Source organism: Cygnus atratus, chromosome 1 (genome assembly GCF_013377495.2).
Source record: "Cygnus atratus isolate AKBS03 ecotype Queensland, Australia chromosome 1, CAtr_DNAZoo_HiC_assembly, whole genome shotgun sequence".
In the NCBI taxonomy this organism is placed as follows: Eukaryota; Metazoa; Chordata; class Aves; order Anseriformes; family Anatidae; genus Cygnus; species Cygnus atratus.
The window spans coordinates 66,272,832-66,289,460 of record NC_066362.1 but is presented as its reverse complement, the minus strand read 5'-3'; the positions used below and the strand labels follow the sequence as shown (position 1 = coordinate 66,289,460).

The 16,629-nt window shown below is 39.5% G+C and overlaps 1 protein-coding gene across 5 annotated transcripts in view; it reads left to right on the top strand.

Annotated features, from left to right (window-relative positions):
- Nucleotides 1-16,629, top strand: part of MICAL3 (microtubule associated monooxygenase, calponin and LIM domain containing 3) — a 158,955-nt gene that overhangs the window by 120,981 nt on the left and 21,345 nt on the right. For 2 of the 5 annotated variants that reach the window (XM_050715466.1, XM_035550765.2), the window contains 8 exons: nt 1,826-1,930; nt 2,575-2,706; nt 3,117-3,208; nt 4,746-6,618; nt 7,534-7,628; nt 11,314-11,364; nt 13,251-13,358; nt 14,098-14,191. In XM_050715466.1, coding sequence (XP_050571423.1) covers nt 1,826-1,930; nt 2,575-2,706; nt 3,117-3,208; nt 4,746-6,618; nt 7,534-7,628; nt 11,314-11,364; nt 13,251-13,358; nt 14,098-14,191 — 2,550 coding nt within the window. Of the gene's footprint in view, nt 1-1,825; nt 1,931-2,574; nt 2,707-3,116; nt 3,209-4,745; nt 6,619-7,533; nt 7,629-11,313; nt 11,365-13,250; nt 13,359-14,097; nt 14,192-16,629 lie in introns of those variants that run through there. The other 3 variants (XM_050715470.1, XM_050715459.1, XM_050715474.1) reach the window with 2 other exon arrangements.

The window sequence follows — 16,629 nt, the reverse complement described above, 5'->3', positions numbered from 1 at the left end:
GTTCAGTACATTTGTATGTGCCCCTGAGGAAAGTTTAGCCTTTGCTGCGTGACTCAGTCTCCTACACTCTAGCTCTGTAAGGTTTTGCATTTTATAAGCTTCTGACGTAAGGAAATAGGCCAGTGCTTTATCACACGTACGTGGAACTGCCTTTTCACAGTAGTTGACAGAAAACAAATTTACCTTTACGTTTGTCTGTCTGACTACTACAGAGGGGAAAAGCATGGAAAAAGAAATTCTTAGCTCGAAGGAAGAAGACAAACCATCCTCGGAAGAGTGTTTTGAAATAAGCAAAAACCTGTGTTAGATAAAGAAGAGAGGCTGTAAGACCTCAGTTTTTGGGAGGGTTGGTTTATTTTTAAGATTGTCATAATTAGTAATGCTAGCATATAAATGGTTCCAGATGCCACATCTTCACTAGTAAATAAAAAGATTGATGCCCACTCTCTCACTCTGAAGAAAGTTGGCACAGCATGATTCACTTCCATGTGGCTAAACTTCGTTGTCCAGAATCGGGGGACCTCAGATGGGCTCATTTTGGAAACAGCCTCCAGCCCTACCATGGGGAACTAACTGCCAGGAATCATGCCAGGAGCCCTCCTAGAAGTGACAGTATGACACTGTATGCATGCAGGTCTAGAGGCTTACAAGGCTTAGTTTACTGGTAAATGGGTGACCAAGAAGGTTGTCATCATTATAAGACCGGATGCTATGTGTATAGTTAGCAAACATTGTGGATAGTAATACATGCTGACTGCGTATACATTTGCAATAGGTGGAGATACAACAGTTACATGTCTGCGTGTTGTTGTACAGGTATTGATGCTAACTTGCTGCACAAACCCAAAAACGTAGTTGATTGATTCTACTGTGGGAAAAAAAAAATGTAAAAAAAGTGCTTTTTAATATTTAAATTATGTTTGAAATTATAACATACTATGAGAATGTGTAATGAAAAAAATCTAGTGAATCATCCTCTATCATTAGAGATGACTCAGTGTTTCTTAGTAGTTTTTAAATTATTTTTATTTAAGTATCACTTACTAATGAAATTTAGTTTTTTTTTTTTTCCCCTGTAATTAAATCCTGTCATGAGTACTAAGATCAAATGCCCTTTTCAGGATTATAAATTCAAGAATATTATGTTTTTTTGGACCCAGCAAATCACATTATGATTTGTAACAGAAAAGGAAAATTTTACATATCTCTTTATTTCCTTAAAAATATCTTTATTGATTTTTGAGTTAATATACAGCATATCAAGTCTCTTAGACCCTTTTACCAAAGAGTACTGTAGCTGCACAGCTTTAAACAGTTTCCAAATGTAATGATCAATCCTAGAGCTAGACTGTTTGTCTCTGATTTACACCCTCAAAAGCTTATTTCAATTTCTAGATGAACAGTTGTGATACATTGTGAGATTTCAGTCTTCACCTAATACACATATGTGATAAAGGGATGGTAACTCTTCTGCTCTGGAAAAGAAAAAAAATTTGCTAGAAATACCATAAACTGTTCTGTTTTGATGGCCTCCCAGTGCCTTTCTTGTTGAATTTTACACAAGGCCAGCTCCTCAGAAAAGTCCTGTCTGCTTCCAATGCTAAAAATTCTTAGAGAATCCCAAGGGACAGTCTCTCTTTGATTTCTGGGAGTCTGAAAGTGTCATTTCACAGTATATGTGTTTCCAGCTGACACACCTCAGAATTTCTTGTTTTGGCAGTAATCAGTAAATATATCCACTATGAATAATCAGTGCAGTTTGGAGTATACCCTTTTCACTGTATAGATTTTTTTTCTTTTCTCTCAATATTTGAATATATTCTAGCTCCATGTGAGGATAATGATGTGGAGGATGAGCTGGGCACAGAGCCTGCAGACACAGAAGGGCAGGCAGGTGAAGAGGGAGACACGGGTGCAGAGCTGGATGACGGTAGGGTACCAGTGTACATCGTTTGAACCTGTTCTGTGAAAAGAAATTGTATTTGTAGAAAATACTTTGTGTGGGAGTACTTAAGCGTAATCATATTTTTAGTGATGTAGGAGTTTCTTTCAAATAGTCGAGAGGGAGCCATATGTGAAGGACAAAAAGAAACAGAAGAACCTCTGTGCCATGCGTTGTAGAATAAATTTATTGCATCTTTTCACCATCTGCTGTTTAGAGGGCTCAGTCTTGAGTCCATATTCAGTAATTAATCCTGCTGAATAACAGAAATAGAAGTAAATTTGTGAAAAGGTCATAGTATTGTGCCAAATATCTTCCCCTGCTAGTGTAGAAAGAACTGCATATGTCAGAAAACATTTGAAAAATGTCCAGAAAACTGAGAAGCTATGACATCAACTACCTATTTAGTACTTTTGATTAATGATCCATCATTTACTGCTTAAATGACTCTAATAGCATGCAGAAAGAAGTGAAGCATTTAGGTATTCAGGATAAAAGTGATTAGCACCATGTGAACTGAAAGAAAAGATTATGAAAGATTGTGAAAATAATAAACACATATTGATGGATTTGTATCCAAGATCTCTTGTTTTTCTCCCCTCCTCCACCCAACCTGTGTGATTAATGATCAGATGACATCCCATCTGATGCAGAAGCCGAGTTCCGCTTACATCAAGGTGACACAGAACAGCCAGGACTAAAAGTCTCTGAAGACGAAGAAGATGAAGAAGGAGCAGAAGGTACTTCTTGCAGTGCGACAGAAGGTAATAGCTTTCCCACCAGTGTTGGAATGATTGTAATTGCATTCTGGATGGTCTATATATACAGTTATTTGATTTTTTAAGAGAAGACAGTCTGTTGGATTTGAACCATCTCACTACTCTCAGTGGCCAGGCATGTGCTTGCATTAACATTTTGAGAAGAATGTTCCAAGTCCATTGATTACAGCTTCCTAAAGTGTGAGAGCCCATCTAACTGCTTGTTCTTGTAGAAGTTTTTATGTAACACTTTGTACTGTTTTGGACAATTACAAAGTTTTGACTAGGTTCCAGATGTCCAATCTAGAATTTGTAAAAAGCTGAGGACTTTGTCATTTCTAGCTGTGTGTAACATTAAAAATTTAGAATATTAGCAGTCTCATTTGTTTTGTTAAACATATTTTTGCTTTCTGTAGATCCATGCAAGCCACCCATCCCTATCCAGTCAGCTAGTGACAATGTTCTTCCTCTGTCTCCAGCAGATAGTCCCAAAGCAAAACAAGTAGAGGTAAGAAAGAGAATCCTTCAAGTTTTCTGTTTAATACCTGAAGTTCAATAGAACAGTTGGATAAACTACTGAGAAACGACAGCAGTGCTCTTTTCTGCTTTCCTGTCTCTGTAATTGATGCTGACCTTCTTGAAATCTGACTTTATTTAGACTTAAGTCTTCTTTCCTACTTTCAAAGTGTGGTGGCTCTATCACAGTCACACAAGTTCCCATCACAAAATCAAAAAAGAATTATAGGATATTTTCATTTCAATGCACAGTTAACAAGAGATATATATAAAGCATGAAGGGAGTCATAAGTACGGTGTTTCCTGTTTATCCTGGTTTTACTATCCTTTCTGTACCAAAATCAGATTCTGTACAGCTGCAATTCAAAATTATAATTGTATTACTTAGTAGTAACCAAGGCAGTGCTTATTTATTCTAGAGTAACAACATATTTTAGCTCAAGAAAGCTAAGTTATTTACTGATGTAGTGTCAGCTCTGGAGTCAGCATGCAAGCTTACTGTGGTGTTTCCAGCTAATAGGATGTAAGAATGGAAATACATGACTCTTGAGTTGTTTAATTCAAATATTTCCCCCCCAGTGTTTGTTTTTTACGGAGTTGTAAAGTGATTAGACTTTCCTAGAGAGTTTTGTCATATACCAGTTTACTCGTACAATGGACACATTATAGGATAAGGCCAGTTTCCTGACAGCAATTGTTGACAACATTCTCTTTTTATTAAAATTGAGGGTGATTTTTTTTTTGAGGCCTGTCTAATGATTCTGTTAGACAAAGTTATTCTTTATATCAGGACAGTGCATAAATGCAGTACTTAAGACCTGGGTGTTTGATGTCATACAAGCACACAGGGAGGTTTGTGCTCTAATGCTCATGTATCAGTTAAACCAAACTTTCTGCATGCAAAAGAATGCTGGTGTGAAAGATGTCATTGGAAAGATAATGCCAGAACTCAATAAGAGGAGTCCTGTGCCAAAGGCATATATGTTAAAACTAAGAATTGTGCTACTGAGTAATGTGGCAGTCTCCATATAGGAGGTAAAAGACAAGACTTCTCAGATCATTAAAGGTCAAGGGAATTGCAGCCTAATTTGCTCTTAAAAGAGAAAGCACCACTTGCTTTAAGACAACATTCCAGCAGATGCTAGCCAGCAGGAAGTGCTGGGTTGATACGAGCTTGAGAGACTTGAACGAAATCTATCTGAGATGAGGGACCACCACTATATACAGAGTTGGATATTGAAAGGGAGAGCAGGAGAAGATAGAAATGGATTTCAGAATTTAGCGCAGTTTTCCTTCCAACAATTAAATTTGCTTTGTTGTCATGTACAAAAGACTGTATACAATGGGACAGAAAAACGATCCATTCCTGAGGAGGAATCCTAAGCAACATTCTAGGCCTAGGAGTGAGATGTCATAGGTGTTTGGCTTTTTTTCATATTTTGATACTTGGGTGGTGTAGCAGCAAAAAATGGAACAGCATTCTAACATGCCAAGTGACTATTAATATTTCCTTTATTTGTATTTTGTAGAATGTAACAGATCCCCTGGCTGCAGTATCCTGTGCAATAAAATCTCCAGAGGCACGCTTCTTTCCTGAGCCTTTCCTTCTTGAGGAAGGACCAAAAGATGAAATTCCCAAAGACAGGAAAGCTAAAAGCCCTTTGGTGCCACTCTCTCCAGTGTTATCACAGCCGGCTGCATCACCAGAAGCCATTGCACCTACATCTCCAGCAGAATCTCAGCCAGCAGCACCAACACAGGCTTCATCCCCAACATCTTCTCAAACACCTATCTGTTCCCAGCCTTTGCCTTCTTCTGAAACCTCTATTCCATCCCCAGTGGAACCTCCAGTGTGTTTCCAGCCTGTCCCAGCCTTAACGTCTACTCCTCTAGCCAAACTGGTTCTTAGGAGTCAGGATAGTGAAGTGGAAAAACTGGGGAGCCCTACTACTGCAGAAGAAGCTCTGAAACGTAGTAACCTCGTGGAAGAGTTCTGGATGAAGAGTGCTGAAATCCGGAGAAGCTTAGGACTCACCCCAGTAGACAGAAACAAACGCTCAGAGTCAAACTTTACTGTACCTGCCCTTGAGACAACTCCCCTGAAGGCTTTTAATAGCGAGAGTATTTCAGGGGATGAAAGGATGCATCTTGTGAAGCCCCAGCCTGCCCCAAGAAGGCAGGGACTGTCCAAGTTAGAAAACGAGCAGATTTCTCTGCTCACTCCAAAATCTCCATCAGAAAAAGAACTGAGGAGTTCCAATGAAGTAAAGAGAGATGTATCCAGCAGTTCAGGACTTGGCCTCCAGGAGAGCTCATCTAACATGAGAACTTTGGCTAGCCAGAGCTTCAACACTTCTGACTCTACCATGCTTACTCCTCCATCAAGTCCACCACCACCACCTCCTCAAAATGAAGAACCTGCCACTTTGCGTAGAAAGAGGCATCAAGCAGTTTGGCAGAATGAGGCCGAATCCAAGTCACCTCCAACACCAGCATCAACGCCTCCTGTTGCCCCATGCCATGAGCCAACTTCTGCTGTCAAAGAGTCAACCCAGGCCAAAAAAGATGACGTGAGGAAGTCTTTTGCAGAGAGTGTGGATGAGATTCCATTTGCTGATGATGTAGAGGACACATATGATGACAGGACAGAAGACACAAGCCTTCAGGAGAAGTTCTTTACCCCTCCTACGAGTAGGCCAAGGCCAGAGAAACCACTTGTTTTGCCACTGGTCAAAGAAAATGGTGGTCTGCCCTCATTGGAAGGAGGGGTTAACCAAAAGAAGAGAGCATTGCCTGAAATTTCTGCAGAGGCCAAGGAGCTTGCTGAAGAAAGAATGAGAGCCAGAGAGAAGTCTGTCAAGAGCCAAGCACTACGTGATGCCATGGCTAAACAGTTATGTAAGATGAAAGATATGGAGATGGCTGCAGCTGCTGCTGGGTCCACAAGGTCACGAAAGGCATCTTCTATGCCTTTGAAGACCAAAGAGTTGTTTTATGACTCTCCAAAACATTTGGCCTTGAAAATAGCAGAGGGGTCCATGCTCAAGCATGACGCTGCTAGTGAGAAGTTCTCCACTCCTGCTGCTGACGTGGCTGGACCTGAAGGTTCTGTCACCTCTTCAGAGGGCTCCAGTGGGAAGAGTAAGAAAAGAACTTCTCTTTTCTCCCCTCGTAAGAACAAAAAGGAGAAGAAATCCAAAAATGACAGCAGGCTTTCTGACAAATCTAGTGGTGGGACAGAGGAAACAACAAAATCCAGGTCTTTATGGAAGTCTGTTTTCTCTGGGTATAAGAAAGACAAGAAGAAAAAGGCTGATGACAAATCATGCCCAAGTACTCCCTCAAGTAGTGCTACTGTGGATTCTGGCAAGCACAAAGCTTCTCCATTGGTTACAGCTGCAGGTATAATAGATGTGTGATACAGCTGGGTATCCTTGAAAGAATTTGGCTGTGTGATATTGTGCTGAATGACACTGATCCTCATTGTCAAATGAGAACATTGGAATAAGTAAAGCAGCTAGAATTGTATGTTTTTGTGTATTTACAGAATTAGTTGATATGCCAATGAAAAAAAAAAAGGATCCTTAAGTGGAAGCTTCACTCTAGATATGTACAAGGCATGTCCATTTTCTGCCTTTGGATGATTTGAAAAATAGGCACCGTTTGCTGGAGTCAGCTTACTTGTGACATTCATTTCATCTCTGTTTTAAATCTGATCCTCAAGTTTTCCGTGGGTGATCTGTTTATTTCAACCTGGTTCTGTGGATACTGCAGACTGCAGAGATGCAGTCACTCCTGTGTTCTCAGTGATCTGACAACTGTCTGCTGATCTAAATGTGTGGATTCTCTGGTCTCGTGTATGTCTCACATGCCATCAAGTGTAGACAGGGATGTTTAATGGCTACATGTGATACAGTAAATAAGTTAGCCATAAACATAATCAAAACAAAACATTACATTTCTGCAGCCTTGTAAAAATAGCCAAAATAGTGCCTGCTGCTGTCATCCAAATGGTGTATCTTTCATAAGAGCGTTGATACAGCAGAACGGAAGAATTATGGCCATGACTTTTTAACACTGTTTGCAGAAATGATGCATGCGTAGAATGAAGCTTCTAACTAGTATTGATCATTTTGTGAAGCAGTGCTTTTCCGACGACCGTGTAATCCCTGGCAAAGCAGCTGAGACTGCTTACGACTGTGTATTTTTGAAGTTAAGTCAAACAGCTTACCGAATTCTGAAATGTTTATGGGGAGAAATGCATTGTTGTAGTGTCACTGTTTTTCTAACTTCCCCTTTTTATTCCTGGCTTCTCAGATTTGCAGCTCCGTCGGCACCTGAGTTTTTCGGAGGACTCTGACCTCTCCAGTGACGATGTTCTGGAACGCTCCTCCCAGAAATCCAAGCGAGAGGTAGGCAGGGGCGAGAATGCATTTTAGAGGGATCCTGTAATCATGTAGATTAGAGGCTCAGAACCATGGCGGAAAGATGTGTGATTCATTTTGTCATCCTTACTTTTTCTTTTGTGGAGCAGGCTTTCCTGGAAGCTGACTGGCTGTTCTATCCCAAATAAGTTGGTTTCACTTGTTTTCACAATTACAAGCTACTCCCTACTGTTATTGTATGAAGGATCTGCTGTCTCATTGTGACATTACTTTACAACTGAGTATCACAGTCTGAATAGTGAATTTTGTCCCTGTTATGAGCATGCCAATAACCTATGGAAAACAAAAATTTAGTGTCAGAAGAGTACTTTCACTAGCTGCAATGTTATTGCAAAAAAAGTAACAATGAGATAGTCCTCGCTTGTTGTAAGGGTCCAATTTTAGAACATTGTTTTACCAGCCTCTTTGATAGATTGATGTGGTAGAATTCCAAGCAAACTGCAGGCAGGAATATACTTGTTCATGCCTCAAGAGCACAGTCAAGACAGGTTGTCAACCAAAAGGTAAGCTGTAGGTTGCGGTTTGCAACTCATGCAGGTTGCCATATTTTTCCTGGGAGAAGAGAACGTGTACGGTGTAAATTAGTACCTTCTCTTCTTAGAGGACAAATCACTCGTCTCTCCCGCTTTGACCCTGTTTTGTTTGAGGATTTCTTGGTAGTTCCTGAGTGTTTCCATATGTCTGTTTTGAAGATAACAAATGTGAAGATGAAATATGTAGTGATTCCTTATGAAATCCCAGCATATAGTAATTGCTTTTAGCCTGGTGTCTTCATTCCAGTGTGGTCTGTTGTGAACTCTGCTTCTTCTGAGGAAGTTTTTTCTTATTTCTGAGTGACCTTCCCTAGCTAGTGCAATGATGTGATGGTGTAAGATATATCAACGGCTTTCTAGCCAAAATAGTTTCACTTTAAGTGGTGCTTTAAGGAAGTTATTGAAGAGAACACAGGAGACACCAGTACAACCTCATAAAGGCCAGAGAGAAAAATACACTTTTGCAACATGGAAAAAATATGGTGAGAGCTAAGTGCCAAAATTAGATGCTTTTAAGTTATTTATTTCATTTTTAGAATGGCACTTTTCATTTTTGGAATTCCACTACTGGTAGAAAATGTAAGGATCTGCTCTACTTCTTCCATTCTTGCTAGCTTCTGAGCTCTGCTAGGCAGACTTTCCAAGGTTTAGAGGAATAAGTTCAGATTTCATTGGCCCCACAGAATGCTAAGGCCTAAGAATGAAAAACTGGTTCTTCCTATCCTTTCCTGGTGGTGCCTGGTACACCTGTTAAAAATCACAGGAAGAAGAGATTATCTCAGAGAGTAGTGTCACGAACACAGTGGTCTGTACCTCCTGTCTCAAACCTTTCATGCATTGTTACAGAAGTCAGTCTCAAGTAACAGAATCTAGTTGATACTTGTCTCAGATGGCAAAGGTATTGGAAGTACTGCAAATGGAAATGTCATAGGAAAGGCTTTCTATGTACATATAGTGGAATGAATTAGTAAAACTAACAAATTTAAGACTGGTAGAAGAAATTGATGAAATAAGTAGGAATTTTCTGTATTTACTTACCTCCCTTTCAGTCTCTCTCTCTCTCTCTAGTTGATCTGAGAGGAAGATTATTTTGTTTTATTTGATTCCCTTTTTTCTCTCCCCCTTTCATTCCTCCTTGCATGCCCTCAAGGCGTTTCATGAGAAATTCTGCATTTTCCAAGAGATGCAGAAGAATGAGGTACCCGTGGCTAGCAAAGAACAGAAGTGCAATACAGGGGGTTCAGATAAGAGTTACAGAGCTACTGTTCTGTCTTCTATGCTTTTCAGGAGGAAGCGGGGCTTCGGTAAGGCACATGCCTGTTTTCAGACTTGGGTATGCCTTGATGATGCCTTGGGTATTGCCTTTTTTTTTCTGTGCTGAGCTACTTTCATTTAAAATGGCTTTTGCAGAAAAAGATACCGTCACTAGGCTTTGTGGGGATAGCTGTCAGATAGCGAGAATCCTAATACTCGAAATATCTTACTGGTTTTGCCAAGGGTATGGCAGCAGCATCTCATTTTCTCCTCTTTGCTGTTGCTGAACTTACAAAGAATTTCTGTGCTCAGCATCTGCCTGTTTTCTAAAGGAATGTTTTTTAAGTATAAATTTATTTAGAGAGAATAAATATGAGAACTCCACTTACCTAATTTTACTGCATCCTGTCGAAGGATGTAAAACACACGTGCAAACACTGGAATGCGTTGCTGTCAGAAGAAATGTAACTGAACTTTGGGACTGACAAAACTGTGTCTGTACAGATTTGGGGTGGGAATGTTATGTTTTCTAAGTTACAAACTACCTGCTACTTATTGTGGGTAAAAGTCTACTTCTTCTGTGGAGCATAACTTTTATGTGAACCCCTTCACTAAACTGAAATTTTGCTTGTGCTGCTTTTTCAGTAATTATAGTGAGCTTGCTTCCCAGACAGCTTGCTCCGTTTAGCTTGTTCTTTGTGATCAGCAGTGAATTACTTCAGTGCTGTTTACTGTAGTGTCTTTCAAGAGCAGTATCCTGTAATGAATTCCTAATGTGAATGCCCTGTGGGTTCCTTGTGTATAGGTGTGTGTCATTGTGCCTGTGTTTGTCATTGTTCCTGTGCAGTTGTGATACTGTTTCACTACCGCAGGTAGTTTGGTTTTTTACTGGTGTTTGCATACGTGCTTAAGTTGTTCTGTGGCTTTTCATTTGTGACTGTTTTTAGTTAATTGAATGTGAAAATGCAAAATGCTGGCTGTTTGCCCAGAATGGCACAATGCCCTCTGTACTTCATGGCTCAAGGGAAATTCACCTCTCTCACAGACCCTAGCTAGTTTACTTGCCTTATATTCGGGTACAATGTAACTTAGAATGTTCTTGGGTAGAGAAGGTAGTAGTCTTCTCCTCTCCTCCTCTCCTCATGAACATCTCATGTTTTCTCTCTATTTTTTCACCTTCTTTTTTCTTTTCTTCTCCTAATTTTAGCTCCTCAGGCTCTCTGGAGGTTCTCTTTTTAGACAGTGAGATTCCCCTAATGTAGGACATGTAACCCACTCTGAGCCCATTTGGTGTTTCTCCAGTCAGAAAGCAATGAGGAAAATTATTTCTATGAAGTAGAGATTATTTAAAACCATGAAATAAACACAGCTTCCAGAAGAGGTTGTAAAAAAGTCTGAATGGAAAAGTTGCATGACAGAGTAACATGTGATTGAATGAGCAGGTTCAGACCAAACATCCCCCAGCAAACAAACCATTATTCCAGATCGTAAGCCAAAACTTTGTATGTGTATGTACGCTTACTTTGTCAGCGGACATTAAATCCATAGGTGGATAAAGGCCAAAGAATTCCTCTAGAATAAAGTATTTTCAGGTTGACTGCATCTTGAAAGAGGCTACCAAAGCTACTTGCCTGGAGTGCTACCTTGGAGGAGTGCTAGGAACTTGATTTTGTGGACAGAAGTTCCATTGTGCTTAACCAGTCTGGGCCACGTTCAGCATTTGCACAATTCTACATTGCATTTAAAAATAGTTTTGTCTTTTTTTTTTTTTTTTTTAACTGTGCATCTGTTTTCAATGTTGAACTGATTTTGCTTCATTTTGTATGTTTTTTATTTTTTTTTCCTTTACCATTCCCCCTTTAAAGTCGATTTATGTACCACACGCCTTGGCATTCAAGAGATCATATTCGTCAAAGGTAGTGTCTCCATTCCCACTAGTTGGCCATTGTTGCATGTATGTCCCTATATTAACCCATCGAATCCATAGCTACCCGTCACATGTACACTAACATCACAAACATTGACTGTGCATGCGTGAGATGTTAGCAGACATGGGCAGAAAAATCTTTGTAGAGGTTATCTACCAAAAATGCATTGAGCTCCAAATTGTCTGACTTGTTAGAATGCATGCAATTAGCAGTGCACAAAAGTGCAGCACCGTACAGAGGGATGTGGGTGATCTTTGAGCTTCAGAACAAATTGGGTTTCTAGGCTATTAAAGATGAATGTGTTTTGTTTTTAATATTTAGAACATGAGTTTAAGTGAATTTTCATGCTTTCCTTCAAAATTGTCCTTCAGAATTCTTGGGTTTACTGAAATCTCAGTAAAATTTTGTATCAAGCTAAAATCAAGATAGAAATTACATTTCTATTTCAGGAATGCTGCTGCTTTCTGAAATTGTTATCGTCCTGTCTTCACAGTCACACCAGTGTTAAGGGGGGTAGGAAATTCACACCCTGTGTGACTTTTCCTTCTGATTTGGATATCATTGTAGATCTTGCATTAAAAAAGAGAAAGCAAAGATTTAACTTCTTGGAGCTCTAACAATAGTGCTTGCTCTCTTAGGAATTTTTAGTAGAGACGTGGTCCTATGTTAAAAACCTCTACTCACTGAGAACAGTAAAACAGAGATAGAGTGATCAGTGTGGTTGTGCAATAACTAGATAAAGGAAATTTATGGGGTGGTCTGTCTTAACGTTTTGTCCTTAAACTTGGCTAAACTTGGAGATCTCACCAGAAGTGGAAGACATCTGTGTCCAGCTGTCCCATAAAGACCACATACATGTATGTGGGAAGAGAAGAGAGTTCTTCTCTTCACCATGGTTTGTTTAATGCAATTGTGAAGTTCCTTCAGTGCTCTTGAAATATATGAAAGGAAGCCCACCTTAGATTACAACACAACAAACTAATTACCTGAAAAGGTGCTAAACTCCATTTCAGTAACTTTAAAAAATTAGATTTATGTATTTTTAAACTAGTTTTCTTGGGAGAAAAGAAGAGGAAGAAATACCTTTCTATCTCTATAAACACAGGATTTCTCCTATTGAATGGCTTCTGGTGTTGTAATATTCTAGTTTTAGTTAAGAGATTGTTTGCTCTGTTTTATACCGGACAGTTTTGTGGCATGGTTCTTGAGATGGGATTTCTCCTCTCACACCAGAACATCATTCTGCTTTCAAATGTGTTTTTGCCTTCTTGATTCAGAGAAAAATTGCACAAATTTACACAGGCAGTCATTACCACTTATATCGCAGTCATTACCACTTATATCAGCATAACTCTCAAATACAGATGTTCTTGCTCCAGAATAAAATATTTTATGTCGGAAGAGTGGAATACCTATGTAGCTACAATAGTCTATATTAATTTCTTAGCTTATACTGCTGTAACTGTTCATGTAGATATGCCTTATACCCTCTTCTAAAATGAAATAAAGATGACTTACTTATATGGTAGTCTTATTGATTTAACTAAGTTCATTAGGCTAAATCTATTGAGAAATAGGTTAAAAATGTATTTGACCTTTGTGGAGAGGTTCCATATAGCAATGGTAGACAGAAATGGGACATCATAGAAAATCACAGCTTTGCAGTTGGCTTATATGCTTCTTCACTCCTGATTTGACCCTGAAATTTTTGCTCACTGCACTGTGAACACCTTTGCTTACAGAAGCTTGATTTTTGTCACAGTCATGGCAAAGACAGAACACCTCCCTTCTGAGATTTTGGAAGAGAAAATGGTTTTCCCTCCCCCCATACCTCTGGGCATGGAAATAAAATCTCCTGTTTTTTCTTCCTTTAGAGAGCCTACACAGAAGAAGAGCTGAATGCTAAGCTGACTCGGCGAGTACAGAAAGCTGCTCGCAGACAAGCCAAGCAAGAAGAGCTAAAGAGGTTACATAGAGCTCAGGTAGTGTCTCACAGTCTTCTTGTCATGGCAGGAAATTAATTCCATATGAAAGCACCATGATCCTGACATTCCTCTGAGTGTATCAGAAGAGGAACCAGAACCAGAACTTTCCTCTGTTTCTACAATTGCCTCTACTCCTACTCTGTCTATCAAATTTGGTACCATGTCACAGACATGGGAAGAATTACTGAAACTTGTCATAATAGTTTTGCAGCGAAAAAAAAATGACAAATAATGACCATAGCACCTTCCTACCAGGAGATGAGTGTGGTACCATTCACTGAATCGAATAGTGGTAGTAAGATAATACCTGATGAGTCTGCGCCAATGATTGCTTTGCTAAATTATGCTAGTGGGTGCAGCGTTACCGAATTAACCTTTAATCACTAGAGAATCTGCTGGCACCATCTGTAGGAGATGGAATTTGTTTAAAACTGAAGGTAGGGGATCAGCTGACTGGATGGCAACACCTTCACTTTATTGTTTAGGAACGGGATTCCAGTTGTAACAAATAAGTGAGTATCCAGGTATCTGTAAAAACAAAATGCTAGGATGCAGGGCGTGAGGGTGTCCTCACCGGAGGGAACTGTGATGCTAGCTTTCAAAGCACTGTATTGTTGAATGCAAATACTTGTTTTTCAAAATGCTGATTTGGCTGAAGTCACTTAGTGCTAGATAAGTACTGCTGACAGATCAGAATCACTGTTGGTGAGGTTCTACTCCCTTCTTTTCTGAACAGATCATCCAGCGGCAGCTTGAACAAGTAGAAGAGAAGCAGAGACAACTGGAGGAGAGAGGGGTTGCTGTGGAGAAGGCCCTTCGGGGAGAAGCAGGTATCCAGCAGAGCTTGGTTTGCTCTTTAATGTGTTCTTATCGAATGCTTGTGCAGTAGTCCATAGCTGCTTGGATTTTAGAGGTAATTGGACCATTATACCCTAGAATTAAGAGTCCAATGTGAATCTGTTCTCCCTTTTCTTCTATCTTTCTGAGGCCTTGTTGTTCTCACATTTCTTCTAATCTTGAGGCTTACCTAACAGCAGAGACTTAGTTCACTTGTCTTTGCCTGAGGCTCAGGAGGTAATCCTCCAATTATTAGTAGTGGATTTCTATTTCTGCGTATTAATGGATATTACAGCTAGAAAACTGCAGAGGTTTCCTAGCTGCAATTCACATAAAGCTGTCACAGTAGGAGAACCCTGTTTGTACATCAGAAAGTAATTACAAAATTGTGTGTGCTTTCTCTACTGTGTTGGATTATCATGGCAGTGTCCTTACAAGGGACCATCACAGAACATCTTCCTCACTGCACAGCCCAGCACACTGGCTACTTTTGACAAAGTTGTGCAGAGCAGAAATGCAAATGTGTACTGAAAGGTATCCATGTCAAGCTGTTAAAGGAATGCTATGTGTACTTGAAATTATAGTGAATGAGTTTCACCTGATCTGGCAAAACATAAGTGGAGGAGTACTTGGTTGAGGTAATGCTTATAGTAGCATAATAATCTGGAAAAAAAGAATCCTTACTTTCACGGAGTCAAATATCCAACAGGCAAATGCAGTGTGCATATATCTGACAAGACCAGGATTATGTACCTGATTACAAGGATCAGAAATCAGAAATGGTAAAAGTGGAACAGGTACTGGAAAAATGATTTGTCTTGTTGCTTGGATTGAAGAGTGACCACTATGCTTGTGAAGATGGTACTAGATTAAGCAGTGAAGGTTCACCAGAGAAAATGTCTGTTGAGACATCCCACTGATTACTACTTCGCCAAGTTTGTTTGTGCTTGGTGCTCCATAAAGGCATGCCAAAGCAGCAGGTCTGAATGGTTACCAAAGCAATTAAGTTCTACACGTGTGCAAAACAATCTTGATGACTTCAGTGGTTTTGTGGTCTGACTGGCTTTTTAATGTGTGGGTTCAAAAAGTAACCTTGTGCAACAACTCTTTCTCTGTGGTGGTGCCTCCTTCCTTATGCTGTGTATTTCTGTGTAGCTTGCCCCACTCTGATGGCTGGCCTGCCAGTTACTGCACTTACTAACACCACCGCTTATTTCTAATCCTTCGTTTCACTTTTCTTCTTTCCATCTGGAACTCCATCTTGATTAGTCAGCTGCTAAATGACATTCATGTAAGTAAGACATGTCAGCACAAGTGGAAAATCTTAGCAGCTGAGAGAACATTCTTCACAGTGATCTAAAAAAAGTCCAGAAAGGGCAAAATACGACCAAGAGTAAGAGTTGGTATTTTGTATGGAAGGCTGCAGACTTAAACCCTTGTATAACACCTCACTTCCAGCTCTCCCAAAATGAAGCAGTCTTAGATGAGCTTGTATATTTGTGAATTTCCTAGCAGAATTATTAAATTGTCGGTCACATTGCAAAATGAATCTCTTTTCTTCAGGAAGGCCATAGGATATGTTTTGCTTCTAGTTACGGAAGCTTAACTTCATCATAAAGAATTCACAAGCTCCAACTCTTGCAGTTATTTCCAGCGATTAACAAGAAATTTTCCCACATTCTGTTGAGAGAAAAAAAAAAAAACGTTATAACCTATGTTGACTGAAACATAAGATTAAAAATGAACACCATTCTTTACTTCTCTAGCTAATCTTGCACAGACATTTTAAATGTTTGCAATAAAATAACCAAATTTCTTCTTATTTTCTAGTCTGTGACATCACTTTCCATAAGTACAATTAATTTCTGCCTCCAATATCCATTAATTGTTCAGGAGGGCATCATAATTTTCTTCTCATCTGCATTGTCTTAAGATATTCACCTAACAGTGACCACTGCATTCAGCAGGACCCTTGTGTGAAGGTGTGGAGTAATGCCCTTGTCCCTGATCAATTCTTCCCTAATTAAACTGTGTAAACAAAATCTAAAATAGGGGAAGGGCAGTGTTGTTGTCATCTGAATATACATATATATATGTATATGTATATATGTGTGTATATATATACATTCCTTTTAATAAGCTTGTGCAAGGGGAAGAAAGAGGGGAGGGTGGGAATTGTGTGTCCCATGCACGTTCTCTGTCCACGTAAATGGAGAAGGATTGCAATGCAGGATCAAAGTAATGGCTGTCCCATAGAGACCAACCAGTATTAACTGTTCTTGGAGATGATATTGGGCTCTGTAATGAATAGGTTATTTGGCTTCCCTCCCTGTAGGGAAAGAACCAATCTCATGCATTTAAATATGAAGTTTCTTGCAGTATTAATAGTAGTTTCCTACTACTAGATATTTGAAATTCCTAACAGAAGAAA